Here is a 17,121-nt window from a genome sequence, read left to right as displayed (position 1 = left end):
CGGCCTCTGGCGCCCCCTCCTGGCTCTCCTCACTGGCGCCCCCTCCTGGCTCTCCTCACAGCACTGACTCCACGGCCTCTGGCGCCCCCTCCTGGCCCTCCGGGTGGTGTGTGACGAGGGGAGACGTCTCCTCCGCCCCCCTGGCGTTGGCCACCGCCTCCACCTTCACCTCGGACAGCGGCTCCTCAGACTCCGCCCGCTCTGGCGCCCTCTCCTGGTCGCGCTGGTTGATGTGGTGCAGAATCCCCGCCCCCAGGGCGTCGCCCTCCACGTTCACCACCGTGGTCGTGCGGTCGCTGTGAGACACGGGAGAGAAGGTCGTCGTCATGGCGATGAAGTATGAATGTTCAAGGCCTCATCAACACTTATACTAAACATCTGGATGAGAGAAACATCTGGATGAGAGAAACATCTGGATGAGAGAAACATCTGGGTGAGAGAAACATCTGGGTGAGAGCGCTGTGACTCACACGATCCAGTCGACGGCGAGCATGAGCGACAGGTCGTGGGTGGGCAGCCCGATGGCCTCCAGGATGATGGCGATGGTGATGATTCCTCCGGCCGGGATCCCGGCGGCGCCCACGCTGGAGGCCGTCGCCGTGACGCTGGGGAGACACACACACTTTATACTGTGTGTGTGTGTGTGTGTGTGTGTGTGTGTGTGTGTGTGTGTGTGTGTGTGTGTGTGTGTGTGTGTGTGTGTGTGTGTGTGTGTGTGTGTGTGTGTGTGTTAGTGTGTGTTGTTGTGTTGTTGTGTTAGACTCACAGTATGGTAAAGATCTGGCCCCCGTCCAGCTCGTAGTTGTTGAGCTGGGCGATGAACACGGCGGCGTGTGTTTGTGTGTGTGTGTGTGTTGTTGTGTTGTTGTGTTGTTGTGTTGTTGTGTTGTTGTGTTGTTGTGTGTGTGTGTGTGTGTTGTTGTGTTGTTGTGTTGTTGTGTTGTGTTGTTGTTGTGTTGTTGTGTTGTTGTGTTGTTGTGTTGTTGTGTGTGTGTGTGTGTGTGTGTGTGTGTTGTTGTGTTGTTGTGTTGTTGTGTTGTGTTGTTGTTGTGTTGTTGTGTTGTTGTGTTGTTGTGTGTGTGTGTGTGTGTTGTTGTGTTGTTGTGTTGTTGTGTTGTGTTGTGTTGTTGTTGTGTTGTTGTGTTGTTGTGTTGTTGTGTTGTGTTGTTGTGTTGTTGTTGTGTTGTTGTGTTGTTGTGTTGTTGTGTTGTTGTGTTGTTGTGTTGTTGTGTTACAGACTCACAGTATAGTAAAGATCTGGCCCCCGTTGAGCTCGTAGTTGTTGAGCTGGGCGATGAACACGGCGGCGTGTGTGTGTTTGTGTGTGTGTGTGTGTGTTGTTGTGTTAGTGTGTGTTGTTGTGTTGTTGTGTTAGTGTGTGTTGTTGTGTTGTTGTGTTAGTGTGTGTTGTTGTGTTGTTGTGTTAGTGTGTGTTGTTGTGTTGTTGTGTTAGTGTGTGTTGTTGTGTTGTTGTGTTGTTGTGTTGTTGTGTGTGTGTGTTGTTGTGTTGTTGTGTTGTTGTGTTGTGTGTGTTGTTGTGTTGTTGTGTTAGTGTGTGTTGTTGTGTTGTTGTGTTAGTGTGTGTTGTTGTGTTGTTGTGTTAGTGTGTGTTGTTGTGTTGTTGTGTTGTTGTGTTGTGTTGTTGTGTTGCAGACTCACAGTATAGTAAAGATCTGGCCCCCGTCCAGCTCGTAGTTGTTGAGCTGGGCGATGAACACGGCGGCGTGTGTTTGTGTGTGTGTGTGTGTTGTTGTGTTGTTGTGTTGTTGTGTTGTGTTGTTGTTGTGTTGTTGTGTTGTTGTGTTGTTGTGTGTGTGTGTGTGTGTGTGTGTGTGTGTTGTTGTGTTGTTGTGTTGTTGTGTTGTGTTGTTGTTGTGTTGTTGTGTTGTTGTGTTGTTGTGTGTGTGTGTGTGTGTTGTTGTGTTGTTGTGTTGTTGTGTTGTGTTGTTGTTGTGTTGTTGTGTTGTTGTGTTGTTGTGTTGTTGTGTTGTTGTGTTGTTGTTGTGTTGTTGTGTTAGTGTTGTTGTGTTGTTGTGTTGTTGTGTTGTTGTGTTGCAGACTCACAGTATGGTAAAGATCTGGCCCCCGTTGAGCTCGTAGTTGTTGAGCTGGGCGATGAACACGGCCGCGTGTGCGTGTGTGTGTGTGTGTGTGTGTTGTTGTGTTAGTGTGTGTTGTTGTGTTGTTGTGTTAGTGTGTGTTGTTGTGTTGTTGTGTTAGTGTGTGTTGTTGTGTTGTTGTGTTAGTGTGTGTTGTTGTGTTGTTGTGTTAGTGTGTGTTGTTGTGTTGTTGTGTTGTTGTGTTGTTGTGTTGTTGTGTTGTTGTGTTACAGACTCACAGTATAGTAAAGATCTGGCCCCCGTTGAGCTCGTAGTTGTTGAGCTGGGCGATGAACACGGCGGCGTGTGTGTGTTTGTGTGTGTGTGTGTGTGTTGTTGTGTTAGTGTGTGTTGTTGTGTTGTTGTGTTAGTGTGTGTTGTTGTGTTGTTGTGTTAGTGTGTGTTGTTGTGTTGTTGTGTTAGTGTGTGTTGTTGTGTTGTTGTGTTAGTGTGTGTTGTTGTGTTGTTGTGTTAGTGTGTGTTGTTGTGTTGTTGTGTTGTTGTGTTGTTGTGTGTGTGTGTTGTTGTGTTGTTGTGTTGTTGTGTTGTGTGTGTTGTTGTGTTGTTGTGTTAGTGTGTGTTGTTGTGTTGTTGTGTTAGTGTGTGTTGTTGTGTTGTTGTGTTGTTGTGTTGTTGTGTTGTTGTGTTGTTGTGTTGTTGTGTTGTTGTGTTACAGACTCACAGTATAGTAAAGATCTGGCCCCCGTTGAGCTCGTAGTTGTTGAGCTGGGCGATGAACACGGCCGCGTGTGTGTGTTTGTGTTGTTGTGTTGTTGTGTTGTTGTGTTGTTGTGTTGTTGTGTTGTTGTGTTGTTGTGTTACAGACTCACAGTATAGTAAAGATCTGGCCCCCGTTGAGCTCGTAGTTGTTGAGCTGGGCGATGAACACGGCGGCGTGTGTTAGTGTGTGTGTGTGTGTGTGTGTTGTTGTGTTGTTGTGTTGTTGTGTTGTTGTGTTGTGTTGTGTTGTGTTGTTGTTGTGTTGTTGTGTTGTTGTGTTGTTGTGTTGTGTTGTTGTTGTGTTGTTGTGTTGTTGTGTTGTTGTGTTGTGTTGTTGTTGTGTTGTTGTGTTGTTGTGTGTGTGTGTGTGTGTGTGTGTGTGTGTGTGTGTTAGTGTGTGTGTGTTGTTGTGTTGTTGTGTTGTTGTGTTGTGTTGTGTTGTGTTGTTGTGTTGTTGTGTTGTTGTGTTGTTGTGTTACACTCACAGTATAGTAAAGATCTGGCCCCCGTCCAGCTCGTAGTTGTTGAGCTGGGCGATGAACACGGCGGCGTGTGTGTGTGTGTGTGTGTGTTGTTGTGTTGTTGTGTTGTTGTGTTAGTGTGTGTGTGTGTGTGTTGTATTGTTGTGTTAGACTCACAGTATGGTAAAGATCTGGCCCCCGTCCAGCTCGTAGTTGTTGAGCTGGGCGATGAACACGGCCGCGTGTGTGTGTGTTGTTGTGTTGTTGTGTTGTTGTGTGTGTTGTTGTGTTGTTGTGTTGTTGTGTTGTTGTGTTGTTGTGTTGTTGTGTTGTTGTGTTGTTGTGTTGTTGTGTTGTTGTGTTACAGACTCACAGTATGGTAAAGATCTGGCCCCCGTTGAGCTCGTAGTTGTTGAGCTGGGCGATGAACACGGCGGTGTGTGTGTGTGTTGTTGTGTTGTTGTGTTGTTGTGTGTTGTTGTGTGTTGTTGTGTTGTTGTGTTGTTGTGTTGTTGTGTTGTTGTGTTGTTGTGTTACACTCACAGTATAGTAAAGATCTGGCCCCCGTCCAGCTCGTAGTTGTTGAGCTGGGCGATGAACACGGCGGTGTGTGTGTGTGTGTGTGTGTTGTTGTGTTGTTGTGTTGTTGTGTTGTTGTGTTGTTGTGTTGTTGTGTTGTTGTGTTGTTGTGTTGTTGTGTTACAGACTCACAGTATGGTAAAGATCTGGCCCCCGTTGAGCTCGTAGTTGTTGAGCTGGGCGATGAACACGGCCGCGTGTGCGTGTTATTGTGTGTGTGTTGTTGTGTTGTTGTGTTGTTGTGTTGTTGTGTTGTTGTGTTACAGACTCACAGTATAGTAAAGATCTGGCCCCCGTCCAGCTCGTAGTTGTTGAGCTGGGCGATGAACACGGCCGCGATGCACTGGAAGATGGCGGCTCCGTCCATGTTGACGGTGGCGCCGATGGGCAGGATGAAGCGGCTGATGCGTTTGTCCACGTGGTTATTCTCCTCCACACACTTGATCATGGACGGCAGCGTCGCCGAGCTGAGGAGCAGAGAGAGAGGTCAGAGTCCAGGACACTGAGGACCAGAGAGACCGAGGTCAGAGTCAGAGTCCAGGACACTGAGGACCAGAGACTGAGGTCAGAGTCAGAGTCCAGGACACTGAGGTCAGAGGTCAGAGTCCAGGACACTGAGGACCAGAGACTGAGGTCAGAGTCCAGGACACTGAGGAGCAGAGAGACTGAGGTCAGAGTCCAGGACACTGAGGACCAGAGACTGAGGTCAGAGTCCAGGACACTGAGGAGCAGAGAGACTGAGGTCAGAGTCCAGGACACTGAGGACCAGAGACTGAGGTCAGAGTCCAGGACACTGAGGACCAGAGACTGAGGTCAGAGGTCAGAGTCCAGGACACTGAGGACCAGAGACCGAGGTCAGAGTCCAGGACACTGAGGACCAGAGAGACTGAGGTCAGAGTCCAGGACACTGAGGACCAGAGAGAGCGAGGTCAGAGTCCAGGACACTGAGGACCAGAGACTGAGGTCAGAGGTCAGAGTCCAGGACACTGAGGACCAGAGAGAGCGAGGTCAGAGTCAGAGTCCAGGACACTGAGGACCAGAGACTGAGGTCAGAGTCCAGGACACTGAGGACCAGAGAGACTGAGGTCAGAGGTCAGAGTCCAGGACACTGAGGACCAGAGACTGAGGTCAGAGGTCAGAGTCCAGGACACTGAGGACCAGAGACCGAGGTCAGAGTCCAGGACACTGAGGACCAGAGAGACTGAGGTCAGAGTCCAGGACACTGAGGACCAGAGAGAGCGAGGTCAGAGTCCAGGACACTGAGGACCAGAGACTGAGGTCAGAGGTCAGAGTCCAGGACACTGAGGACCAGAGAGAGAGTCAGAGTCCAGGACACTGAGGACCAGAGACTGAGGTCAGAGTCCAGGACACTGAGGACCAGAGAGACTGAGGTCAGAGGTCAGAGTCCAGGACACTGAGGACCAGAGAGGTCAGAGTCCAGGACACTGAGGACCAGAGACTGAGGTCAGAGGTCAGAGTCCAGGACACTGAGGACCAGAGAGACCGAGGTCAGAGTCCAGGACACTGAGGACCAGAGAGTCAGAGTCCAGGACACTGAGGACCAGAGAGAGAGTCAGAGTCCAGGACACTGAGGACCAGAGAGAGAGTCAGAGTCCAGGACACTGAGGACCAGAGAGACTGAGGTCAGAGGTCAGAGTCCAGGACACTGAGGACCAGAGAGACCGAGGTCAGAGTCCAGGACACTGAGGACCAGAGAGACTGAGGTCAGAGTCCAGGACACTGAGGACCAGAGAGTCAGAGTCCAGGACACTGAGGACCAGAGAGACCGAGGTCAGAGTCCAGGACACTGAGGACCAGAGAGTCAGAGTCAGAGTCCAGGACACTGAGGACCAGAGACTGAGGTCAGAGTCCAGGACACTGAGGACCAGAGAGACTGAGGTCAGAGTCCAGGACACTGAGGACCAGAGAGACCGAGGTCAGAGTCCAGGACACTGAGGACCAGAGAGACTGAGGTCAGAGTCCAGGACACTGAGGACCAGAGACTGAGGTCAGAGTCCAGGACACTGAGGACCAGAGAGACCGAGGTCAGAGTCCAGGACACTGAGGACCAGAGACTGAGGTCAGAGTCCAGGACACTGAGGACCAGAGACTGAGGTCAGAGGTCAGAGTCCAGGACACTGAGGACCAGAGAGACCGAGGTCAGAGTCAGAGTCCAGGACACTGAGGACCAGAGACTGAGGTCAGAGGTCAGAGTCCAGGACACTGAGGACCAGAGAGACCGAGGTCAGAGTCAGAGTCCAGGACACTGAGGACCAGAGACTGAGGTCAGAGTCCAGGACACTGAGGACCAGAGAGACTGAGGTCAGAGTCCAGGACACTGAGGACCAGAGAGACTGAGGTCAGAGTCCAGGACACTGAGGACCAGAGAGACCGAGGTCAGAGTCAGAGTCCAGGACACTGAGGACCAGAGAGTCAGAGTCCAGGACCCCGCAGAATTGGGCATTTTTTTGCCATTCGGCGAGTCATAGAAACTGCCTTGTTGTTTTCATTTCTGTCTGACTTTTGATCAAATCCCTGAAAGACCAAATCTCCAGTCCAAGGCTCTGTGAGGGAGAAGGTTTCTCATCATCGCAGGAGCAGATCTGTTAACGAGTAAACTATGTATGTCCGCGGGTTTTCTGCGGGTTTTCAGATGTTTTTGGGCGGGTTTGGCTGCTCAGATCTGGCAACCCGTCCCCCAGACGCCGACAGAGGCTCCAGAGGCTCCAGAGGCTCCAGAGGCTTTAGAAAGGTCTGACCCTCCAGGAACCAAACATGGACCTGACTTTGTCCTGAACCAGATCTAAGGCCACATTAGTTCCTCCTCAGGGAACTAAAGCTCGTCTGCAGTTCTGTGTTCTCAGTATAAAGTATAAAGTATAAAGTATAAGTATAAGTATAAAGGTCTCACTGACACCCTGATGATTGTTCTTATTGACCTAAACGTTCCAAACACAGAGAGCGAGTCTGTACCTGGAGCAGGAGGCGGAGTTTGTTCTGTACCTGGAGCAGGAGGCGGAGTCTGTTCTGTACCTGGAGCAGGAGGCGGAGTTTGTTCTGTACCTGGAGCAGGAGGCGGAGTCTGTTCTGTACCTGGAGCAGGAGGCGGAGTTTGTTCTGTACCTGAGCAGGAGGCGGGGTTTGTTCTGTACCTGAGCAGGAGGCGGAGTCTGTTCTGTACCTGAGCAGGTGGCGGAGGCGGAGTCTGTTCTGTACCTGGAGCAGGTGGCGAAGGCGGTGGTGAACGGCGTGATCAGCCCCAACAGGAAGCTGAACGGGTTCTTCCTGGTGAAGCCGAAGTAAATGAGCGGCAGGACGATCCCGCCGTGGATCACATGACCCAGGATCGAAGCAAAGATGTATTTCCCCAAACTGGTGACCAACAAAACCACGTCCTCCATCTCCACGATCTTACTGCCCACCAGGAACATGATGCCCACGGGGATGTACCTGCGGGGGGGGCGGAGGGGGGGGGCAGAGGGGGGGGGGCGGAGGGGGGAGGAGCCTGTGGTTACTCCTCTGTCTGTCCTTCATCTCATTATTACGGATGTTTCACTGACCACATGATCCAGGACACCAGCACCATGGTGGCCTCGTTGAAGGCGTTGAAGAAGCGAATAAGCTCCTCCCCCTCCGGACCCAGTTTCCTCAGAGCGACTCCGAACACCATCGCGAACAGGACCAGGCCCAGGATGTTCATGCCCTCGATCTCTGAGCCCACGGGAACCTGAGGAGACAGAGGAGAGACTCTGAAGGGGAGAACCTGAGGAGACAGAGGAGACACTCTGAAGGGAAGAACCTGAGGAGACAGAGGAGACACTAAAGAGAAGAACCTGAGGAGACAGAGGAGACAGAGGAGATACTCTGAAGGGGAGAACCTCAGAGGAGACAGAGGAGACAGTAAAGAGAAGAACCTCAGAGGAGACAGAGGAGACACTAAAGGGAAGAACCTGAGGAGACAGAGGAGACACTAAAGAGAAGAACCTGAGGAGACAGAGGAGACACTAAAGGGAAGAACCTCAGAGGAGACAGAGGAGACACTAAAGAGAAGAACCTGAGGAGACAGAGGAGACACTAAAGAGAAGAACCTGAGGAGACAGAGGAGACAGAGGAGACACTCTGAAGGGGAGAACCTCAGAGGAGACAGAGGAGACAGTAAAGAGATGAACCTCAGAGGAGACAGAGGAGACACTAAAGGGAAGAACCTGAGGAGACAGAGGAGACACTAAAGAGAAGAACCTGAGGAGACAGAGGAGACACTAAAGGGAAGAACCTCAGAGGAGACAGAGGAGACACTAAAGAGAAGAACCTGAGGAGACAGAGGAGACACTAAAGAGAAGAACCTGAGGAGACAGAGGAGACACTAAAGAGAAGAACCTGAGGAGACAGAGGAGACACTAAAGAGAAGAACCTGAGGAGACAGAGGAGACACTAAAGAGAAGAACCTGAGGAGACAGAGGAGACACTCTGAAGGGAAGAACCTCAGAGGAGACAGAGGAGACACTCTGAAGGGAAGAACCTGAGGAGACAGTCTGAAGGGAAGAACCTCAGAGGAGACAGAGGAGACAGAGGAGACACTAAAGAGAAGAACCTCAGAGGAGACAGAGGAGACAGTCTGAAGGGGAGAACCTGAGGAGACAGTCTGAAGGGAAGAACCTCAGAGGAGACAGAGGAGACACTAAAGAGAAGAACCTCAGAGGAGACAGAGGAGACAGTCTGAAGGGGAGAACCTGAGGAGACAGAGGAGACTCTAAAGAGAAGAACCTCAGAGGAGACAGAGGAGACACTGAAGGGGAGAACCTGAGGAGACAGAGGAGACACTGAAGGGGAGAACCTCAGAGGAGACAGAGGAGACACTCTGAAGGGGAGAACCTGAGGAGACAGAGGAGACACTAAAGAGAAGAACCTGCAGGATTAGAGGATGAAGGTTATGTCCCAGAGGAGACACTCTAAAGCAGGGGTGCCCAAAGTGGGGACAGAAACAATTGTGTTGGCCCGCCAGAGGGTGACCTACTTTTGCGCTACAGTGTGGTTAATACTAACTGTCTTCCATTCTTTCTCAAAGGTAAATATGGATGCAGTACACTTTTTGACCACCAGCGTCAAATTGGGGGCGCTGTTTCACTCCTTTCGCAAAGTTAAGGAAACACTGTTGTGGTATTTATCAATAACAGAGCGTTGTAGCATCAACTTTCACAGTTTTCCAACTTTTATTGCAAAGGTTGTTGACATTAACAACCGTATATGTTAAAAAATTACCTATAAAAGAATTTAGCTGAACTGACACTTTCAAAATGATCTAATGTGGCGTTTTCTTTGAGTGAACGAATGAGGTAAAGTTACTGGTGTTGCACTAAACTGCTACAATTGTTGATTTTGTTCGACTAAAATTAGGTTTTTGCAATATTTACCATTTGTTTTAATATAGCATCTTATTTGCATGGATAGAATCAAATGCAAATGTGGGCTATCGAAAAAATAAAAAGTAAATAAAATAAAGTAACTTTATAATTTGCAGTTATATGTGTTTTTCGTGTTTGACATCGCTGTGTTTGGCCCGTGACTCACAGGCACTTCTTCATTTTGGCCTCGGAGACAAATAGTTTGTGCCCCCCTGCTCTAAAGGGAAGAACCTGCAGGACCAGGGGGTGAAGGTGTCGTTGAACATTGATTTGATTGATTAATCATTGTGCACTGAGTTGTGGTAATCATCTCGGTCGGTAAACCTTTGTACCAGGTGCCCCCCCCCCCCCCCCCCCCCATGGGAAACGTAAACAAAGACGACCTGTTGTCTGGTGATCAACCATAAAATGGCCTCATAGTGTTTATGGGCTTCTTATCAGGCTGGGGGGGGGGGTCAAGTATAACCGGGAGTGACGTTGTTAAAAACTTCTCAGTCTCTCATGTTTATCATTCATTCATTTGTTTTTTCTGCCGCTCATAATAAATCACCAAAGACAAACTGTTGGATGTGGTTTATCAGTGAGGAGGAGATGCCACCTGCTGCCTGAAGGGGGCGCTCCCTCATACACATGATCTCAGGTTATTAAACAGGAAATAGAACGTAAAAGCAGCGAGTAAAGAGTGCAGTGACAATCCTGACAGAGCGGCTCTTTTGAGCGGCTCTTTTGAGCGGCTCTTGACGCGACAAGAGCCGGATCTTTCACCCCCGGAACGAACTCAAGAATCAGCCAGAATTCAGGAGTTTTTAACACTCTGTATTTAGTTTAGTTTAGTTTAGTTTAGTTTAGTTTAGTTTAGTTTAGTTTAATTCTTGTGTTCGTTCTTGGGGGAAAAGGTCTCTTTTCACAATCGAGATCGAGCCGTTCGCCTTAAAGAGCCGCCTTAAAGAGCCGCCTTAAAGAGCCGCCTTAAAGAGCCGCCTTAAAGAGCCGCCTTAAAGAGCCGCCTTAAAGAGCCGCCTTAAAGAGCCGCCTTAAAGAGCCGCCTTAAAGAGCCGCCTTAAAGAGCCGCCTTAAAGAGCCGCCTTAAAGAGCCGCTCGCTCAGGGCCACACAGACGTCCTCAGGTCTAAATGGCTCGTCTTGTTTCTTGATACAGTTTCAGTTTGTGAAGGTTTGAAACATTTATTATTATTATTATTATTTATTTATTTATTTTTTATCATCATCGTGTGACTTTTGCACAAACCTTCTGGTAGATCTTGGTTCCGTTGGTCACGTTCCCCACGGCCACCATCTTGTATTCTGTGGCGTACTGCGAATAACAAACAAACTGCTTCATTATAAATGTTACAAACCCGCTCTCTGTCGTCCAGAAGAAACACGTCTGACTCGGTTTGTTTCTTCTCTAAGCCGTTGCTTCAGTGTTTTACAGAAGTGGCCTCTGGTTCTTTCAGAATAATCCGCTCTGATGTGACTCTAAGCTCCTCAGGTCTTTAACCTCAGACAACGTGACTTTACTGAACCTGAGAAAGTTCCAGTTCCATCCAGAACAAGGAGACTTTCACACTTTTCTCTCCAGTTCCCAGGAGGCCGAGCGTCCAGTGAAGCCGGGTCAGAAACAGCAGAGCTCAGAAGTTTCCTTCAGCATCAGTGAAGCTCTGAGTCTCTGTGGAGGTTGAGAAGGTTCTGTTTATGATCTGATGTGGCCCGTTCTTCTCAAAGCCTCAGGTTCCTGTAAGTTCCTGGTCTGTCTTCATGAACCTCAGGTCTGAGATCTTCCCTGAGGTCAGACTGAGACTAACGGGACCTTCACTTCCTGCTGGAGCATCAGAGACACAGCTCCAAGTTTCCATCATGGCTTTGTCGTCCAGAACCTTCTCCACAAAGACTCAGAGACTCAGTTATTGTTGCTAAAGGGAAATAAGTAAGGACTAAACCTCTCGGAGCCGCATTAGTCGGTTCTAACGGCCGACACAGCGTTGTTCCTCCTGCATTATAACGTCTAATGTTTAATCCGCTTATACCAGGGTCCCACAAACCTAACATTTATAATAAATGTGTTTTTCATTGACTAAAGTCACTAAATCTGCCAGACTACGGGACTATTTTGTGTGGGTTATTAGCCGGTCACTGAAGGCTGGTCTCAGAGCGAGTCATTCTCCGCAGCTATTACGAGGATCTCAGTCAGGCTCAACGACACAACATCAGCACAGAATCACAACACAACAGGACTAACCCGGAAACACTTTTCCCTGGAAGGAAACACCCATATGCGCCACTCGTGGGCAGGACTTATTTACCTTTTTTTTGTCACATATTTGTCTTTTGGGGGTTTTTTTGTCTTTTTTTTTGTCTTTTTTGGGGTTTTTTGGGTTTTTTGTCTTTTTTTTGTCATTTTTTGTCATTTTTTGTCGTTTTTTTGTCGGTTTTTGTCGTTTTTTTTGTCGGTTTTTGTCGGTTTTTCTGTCGGTTTTTTGTCGTTTTTTTGTCGTTTTTTTGTCGGTTTTTGTCGGTTTTTCTGTCGTTTTTTGTCGGTTTTTCTGTCGGTTTTTTGTCGTTTTTTTGTCGTTTTTTTGTCGGTTTTTCTGTCGTTTTTTGTCGTTTTTTCTGTCGTTTTTTGTCGTTTTTTCTGTCGGTTTTTGTCTGTTTTTCTGTCGTTTTTTGTCGTTTTTTGTCGGTTTTTTTGTCGTTTTTTTGTCGGTTTTTCTGTCGTTTTTTGTCGTTTTTTTGTCGTTTTTTTGTCGGTTTTTTTGTCGTTTTTTTGTCGTTTTTTTGTCGTTTTTTTTGTCGTTTTTTTGTCGGTTTTTCTGTCGTTTTTTGTCGTTTTTTCTGTCGTTTTTTGTCGTTTTTTCTGTCGGTTTTTGTCTGTTTTTCTGTCGTTTTTTGTCGTTTTTTGTCGGTTTTTTTGTCGTTTTTTTGTCGGTTTTTTGTCGTTTTTTGTCGGTTTTTTTGTCGTTTTTTTGTCGGTTTTTCTGTCGTTTTTTGTCGGTTTTTCTGTCGTTTTTTGTCGTTTTTTCTGTCGTTTTTTGTCGGTTTTTCTGTCGTTTTTTGTCGTTTTTTTTGTCGTTTTTTGTCGGTTTTTCTGTCGTTTTTTGTCGGTTTTTCTGTCGGTTTTTTGTCGTTTTTTTGTCGTTTTTTTGTCGGTTTTTCTGTCGTTTTTTGTCGGTTTTTCTGTCGTTTTTTGTCGGTTTTTCTGTCGTTTTTTGTCGTTTTTTCTGTCGTTTTTTGTCGGTTTTTCTGTCGGTTTTTCTGTCGTTTTTTGTCGTGTTTGTCGGTTTTTTGTCGGTTTTTCTGTCGTTTTTTGTCGTTTTTTCTGTCGTTTTTTGTCGGTTTTTCTGTCGTTTTTTGTCGGTTTTTCTGTCGTTTTTTGTCGGTTTTTCTGTCGTTTTTTGTCGGTTTTTCTGTCGTTTTTTGTCGTTTTTTGTCGTTTTTTTGTCGGTTTTTCTGTCGTTTTTTGTCGGTTTTTCTGTCGTTTTTTGTCGGTTTTTTGTCGTTTTTTTGTCGTTTTTTTGTCGGTTTTTCTGTCGTTTTTTGTCGGTTTTTCTGTCGTTTTTTGTCGTTTTTTCTGTCGTTTTTTGTCGGTTTTTCTGTCGTTTTTTGTCGTTTTTTGTCGTTTTTTGTCGTTTTTTTTGTCGTTTTTTTGTCGGTTTTTCTGTCGGCTTTTTGTCGTTTTTTGTCGTTTTTTTGTCGGTTTTTCTGTCGTTTTTTGTCGGTTTTTCTGTCGTTTTTTCTGTCGGTTTTTCTGTCGTTTTTTGTCGTTTTTTGTCGTTTTTTGTCGTTTTTTGTCGTTTTTTTGTCGTTTTTTTGTCGTTTTTTTGTCGTTTTTTTTGTCGTTTTTCTGTCGGTTTTTCTGTCGGTTTTTGTCGGTTTTTCTGTCGTTTTTTTGTCGTTTTTTTTGTCGGTTTTTCTGTCGTTTTTTGTCGGTTTTTCTGTCGGTTTTTCTGTCGTTTTTTGTCGTTTTTTCTGTCGTTTTTTGTCGGTTTTTCTGTCGTTTTTTGTCGGTTTTTCTGTCGGCTTTTTGTCGTTTTTTGTCGGTTTTTTGTCGGTTTTTCTGTCGTTTTTTGTCGGTTTTTCTGTCGTTTTTTTGTCGTTTTTTTTGTCGTTTTTCTGTCGGTTTTTCTGTCGGTTTTTGTCGTTTTTTTTTAGTTTTTTTGTCGGTTTTTCTGTCGTTTTTTGTCGGTTTTTCTGTCGGTTTTTCTGTCGTTTTTTGTCGGTTTTTCTGTCGTTTTTTGTCGTTTTTTCTGTCGGCTTTTTGTCGTTTTTTGTCGTTTTTTTGTCGGTTTTTCTGTCGTTTTTTGTCGGTTTTTCTGTCGTTTTTTCTGTCGGTTTTTCTGTCGTTTTCTGTCGTTTTTTGTCGGTTTTTCTGTCGGTTTTTTGACGGTTTTTCTGTCGGTTTTTTGTCGTTTTTTTGTCGTTTTTTTGTCGGTTTTTCTGTCGTTTTTTGTCGGTTTTTCTGTCGGTTTTTCTGTCGTTTTTTGTCGGTTTTTCTGTCGTTTTTTGTCGTTTTTTCTGTCGTTTTTTGTCGTTTTTTCTGTCGGTTTTTGTCGTTTTTTTGTCGGTTTTTCTGTCGTTTTTTGTCGGTTTTTCTGTCGGTTTTTCTGTCGGTTTTTCTGTCGTTTTTTGTCGTTTTTTCTGTCGTTTTTTGTCGGTTTTTCTGTCGGTTTTTTGACGGTTTTTTGTCGTTTTTTTGTCGTTTTTTCTGTCGTTTTTTGACGCTTTTTTGTCGTTTTTTTGTCGGTTTTTTTGTCGTTTTTTGTCGTTTTTTTGTCGTTTTTTGACGTTTTTTCTGTCGCTTTTTTGTCGGCAGGAGTTATTTACCTTTTACGCTGTTTAACCTGAAGCTAGCTACTGACGGGCCGGACTGGGACTGAAGAACAGCCCTGGACGCTGGTCGGCCCAAATTAGCGTAAATGCGTCACTTCCACAAATACATATGTTCACCTCTTACCACCCGCCTTAAAGGGGCTAGATGCAAGTTGTTCATTCTTATACTCACTACTGCCACCTCAGGTCTTATGTGTAACTGCAGCTTCTACATTGAGCTCGTGAACAGGTCTGAGCTCATTCTACACATGAGGACATGGAGGAACATGAAGGGGGAGAAAAATACTCAACGTTTCAACATTTTTAAACTCCTTATAGCCCCTTTAACCGAGAGCATTTTCTCCAGTTCTGCTTTACCCAAATCCAAAAGCTTTTTGACTGGAGAGCAACACTGTAACGCCTCATTTGAAAGTTAAAATCTAGAAAAGGGACTTTATGTGACTGATATTTTGTCACGTTGGCGCTGCAGTTTTGTTTGTTGATTTTTTGTTTTTGTTGCTTTTTCATTAATTTTTGTGGCTTTTTGTCATGTTTTCGTCACTTTTTCGTTGTGTTTTCGTCACTTTTTCGTTGTGTTTTCGTCACTTTTTCGTTGTGTTTTCGTCTCTTGTTTTTTCAGGAGGGTTTTCGTCATGTTTTTGTGTTTTTTTTCATCGCTTTGTCGTCACGTTTTCGCCACATTTTGTTGTGTTTTTGTCACTTTTTTGTTGCTTTTTGTTTTTGGATGCTTTTCTTTTAAGCTTTTAGATTTGGGTGAAGCTCGGTTACGCCCGGGGGTAAGGGTGAGGTAAAGTGAGGGGCCCCTGGAAACAGCTGCGGTGGAGTCGCTCACACCTGGGCCCCCCCAACTCAAACTAACATGTTTGACTTTACTAATCCAGACAAAGATGCTTCAATGCAGGATCATTTTATGTTCGCCTGAAAATGATGAATAGCCTTAACCGTTTCCAATAGAAATGTAAAGCTCATATGTTATTAACAGTAGCTAACCTAGCTGCTCACTCTCCTCTACAAACATTTAGCAAACACTAAATCCATCTCATACGTTCCTGTCAGTCACTAATTACGCCTTTATCTGATTCAGCTGTGTCAGGCGTTGCTATGGCGACGCCACAGCGGAGTGACATCCCAGTGATTTAAGGGTTAGTGTTAGATGTTCTGCTCCGGAGGGACAGTCTGCTGTGAAAACGTGAGATATCATGACACAAATGAAGGTCAGGGCCAGGGACATGTTTAACCTCTTAACTCCCGCCTGAACCGAGAGGATCTTTTTCCTCACGTCATCACTTTTTTTTCTCCAACATTTTTTTGTTGGGTGTTCAACTCAGTTTTGTAAATTTTTTGTCATTTTTAATCACATTTTTGTTATTTTTGTTGTCACTTTTTTCAATCAATTTTTTGTCACATTTTTGTCATTTTTTCGTCAATTTTTCGTCAGTTTTTTGTCACATTTTTTGTCACATTTGTCCTTTTATTGTCGTTTTTCTGTCGTTTTTTTGTCGTTTTTCTGTTGTTTTTCTGTCGTTTTGTCGTTTTTTTGTCGTTTTTTTGTCGTTTTTTTGTCGTTTTTTGTCGTTTTTTTGTCGTATTTTTGTCGTTTTTTTGTCATTTTTTTGTCGTTTTTTTGTCGTTTTTCTGTCGTTTTTTTGTCGTTTTTTGTCGTTTTTTGTCGTTTTTTTGTCATTTTTTGTCGTTTTTCTGTCGTTTTTCTGTCGTTTTTTTGTCGTTTTTTTGTCGTTTTTTGTCGTTTTTTTGTCGTTTTTGTCGTTTTTTTGTCGTTTTTTGTCGTTTTTTTGTCGTTTTTCTGTCGTTTTTCTGTCGTTTTTTTGTCGTTTTTTTGTCGTTTTTTGTCGTTTTTCTGTCGTTTTTTTGTCGTTTTTTGTCGTTTTTTTGTCGTATTTTTGTCGTTTTTTTGTCGTATTTTTGTCGTTTTTCTGTCGTTTTTTTGTCGTTTTTTTGTCATTTTTTGTTGTTTTTTTGTCGTTTTTTGTCGTTTTTTTGTCGTTTTTTTGTCGTCACATTTGTGTAATTTTTTTGTCAATTTCTTGTGACATTTTTGTGACATTTTTGCCACTTTTTCATAAATTTTTCGTCACTTTTTTGTCACATTTCCATCATTGTTTTGTTGCTATTTTCACAGCTTTTTTCCAGAAGCTTTTGGATTGGGGTAAAGCCAAACTGGAGAAACTGTGCTCGGTTCAGGTGGGAGTTAAGGGGTTAACTTTAAGGATTAGGATTATTTGTATTTTTAGACAAACCAACTCATAGATCAAACTCACAGCAGACCCTCCGGAGCAGAAGATCCAGCGCTAACCGTGATTTAACCACCGGACTAAAATAATGCACCGGCCAATCAGAGTTCAGTATCACCCAGACCGTGGTGTAAACAGGGTCATGTGACACTATCATGATTCAGAAACAGTAAAGTCAGTCTGAGCATAAAGAAGAACAAGTCCTCATGTCTGAGAAGGTTTGGTAAAAGGAAGAGGAAGTTCTTCTGAAGCTCCTGAAGCAGCAGTTTTCCGTCAGACGCAGGTGAAAAGTGAAACGAAAGGAAACTCACGGAGCGAAAGGCGGCGGCCACAAGGTTCGACGGGAACAGGTTCCTGAAACACAGAAAACAAATGATTCAGCGTGAGATTAACGTCATCCTTCAGCTCATCACGCCTCATGGAAGAACTTCTCCAGACAGACGTCCTTCAGCTCATCACGCCTCATGGAAGAACTTCTCCAGACAGACGTCCTCCTGCTGCATCACGCCTCATGGAAGAACTTCTCCACACAGACGTCCTTCAGCTCATCACGCCTCATGGAAGAACGTCTCCACACAGACGTCCTTCAGCACATCACGCCTCATGGAAGAACGTCTCCACACAGACGTCCTTCAGCTCATCACGCCTCATGGAAGAACTTCTCCACACAGACGTCCTTCAGCTCATCACGCCTCATGGAAGAACGTCTCCACACAGACGTCCTTCAGCACATCACGCCTCATGGAAGAACGTCTCCACACAGACGTCCTTCAGCTCATCAC

General features: G+C 45.5%; 1 protein-coding gene across 1 annotated transcript; it reads right to left on the bottom strand.

Moving 5' to 3' along the window:
- Window position 1: 1 nt before the first annotated feature.
- LOC306982749 (neutral amino acid transporter A-like) lies at window positions 2-16,689 on the bottom strand. Its single transcript, XM_079583210.1, has 7 exons — window positions 16,651-16,689; window positions 10,510-10,575; window positions 7,420-7,586; window positions 7,076-7,309; window positions 4,132-4,326; window positions 471-605; window positions 2-296 (listed from the first exon to the last, which is right to left on the bottom strand). Exons 2-7 carry the CDS (start codon window positions 10,555-10,557, stop codon window positions 56-58), a joined length of 1,020 nt encoding a protein of 339 aa, XP_079439336.1. The 5' UTR covers window positions 10,558-10,575; window positions 16,651-16,689; the 3' UTR covers window positions 2-55.
- Between the last annotated feature and the right edge of the window lie 432 nt (window positions 16,690-17,121).

This window comes from Gobius niger (assembly GCF_951799975.1).
Source record: "Gobius niger genome assembly, contig: SCAFFOLD_179, whole genome shotgun sequence".
Classification (NCBI taxonomy): Eukaryota; Metazoa; Chordata; class Actinopteri; order Gobiiformes; family Gobiidae; genus Gobius; species Gobius niger.
This window is presented reverse-complemented; position numbering and strand designations above follow the sequence as displayed.

Excerpts from the sequence above, each read along its gene's own strand:
- LOC306982749 (XM_079583210.1), bottom strand. The coding sequence starts at position 10,557 with ATGGTGGCCGTGGGGAACGTGACCAACGGAACCAAGATCTACCAGAAG. Across the intron at positions 7,310-7,419 it reads CTGGTGTCCTGGATCATGTG|GTACATCCCCGTGGGCATCA; the intron begins GTCAGTGAAACA and ends CCCCCCCCGCAG. Across the intron at positions 4,327-7,075 it reads GCCTTCGCCACCTGCTCCAG|CTCGGCGACGCTGCCGTCCA; the intron begins GTACAGAACAGA and ends TCTGCTCCTCAG.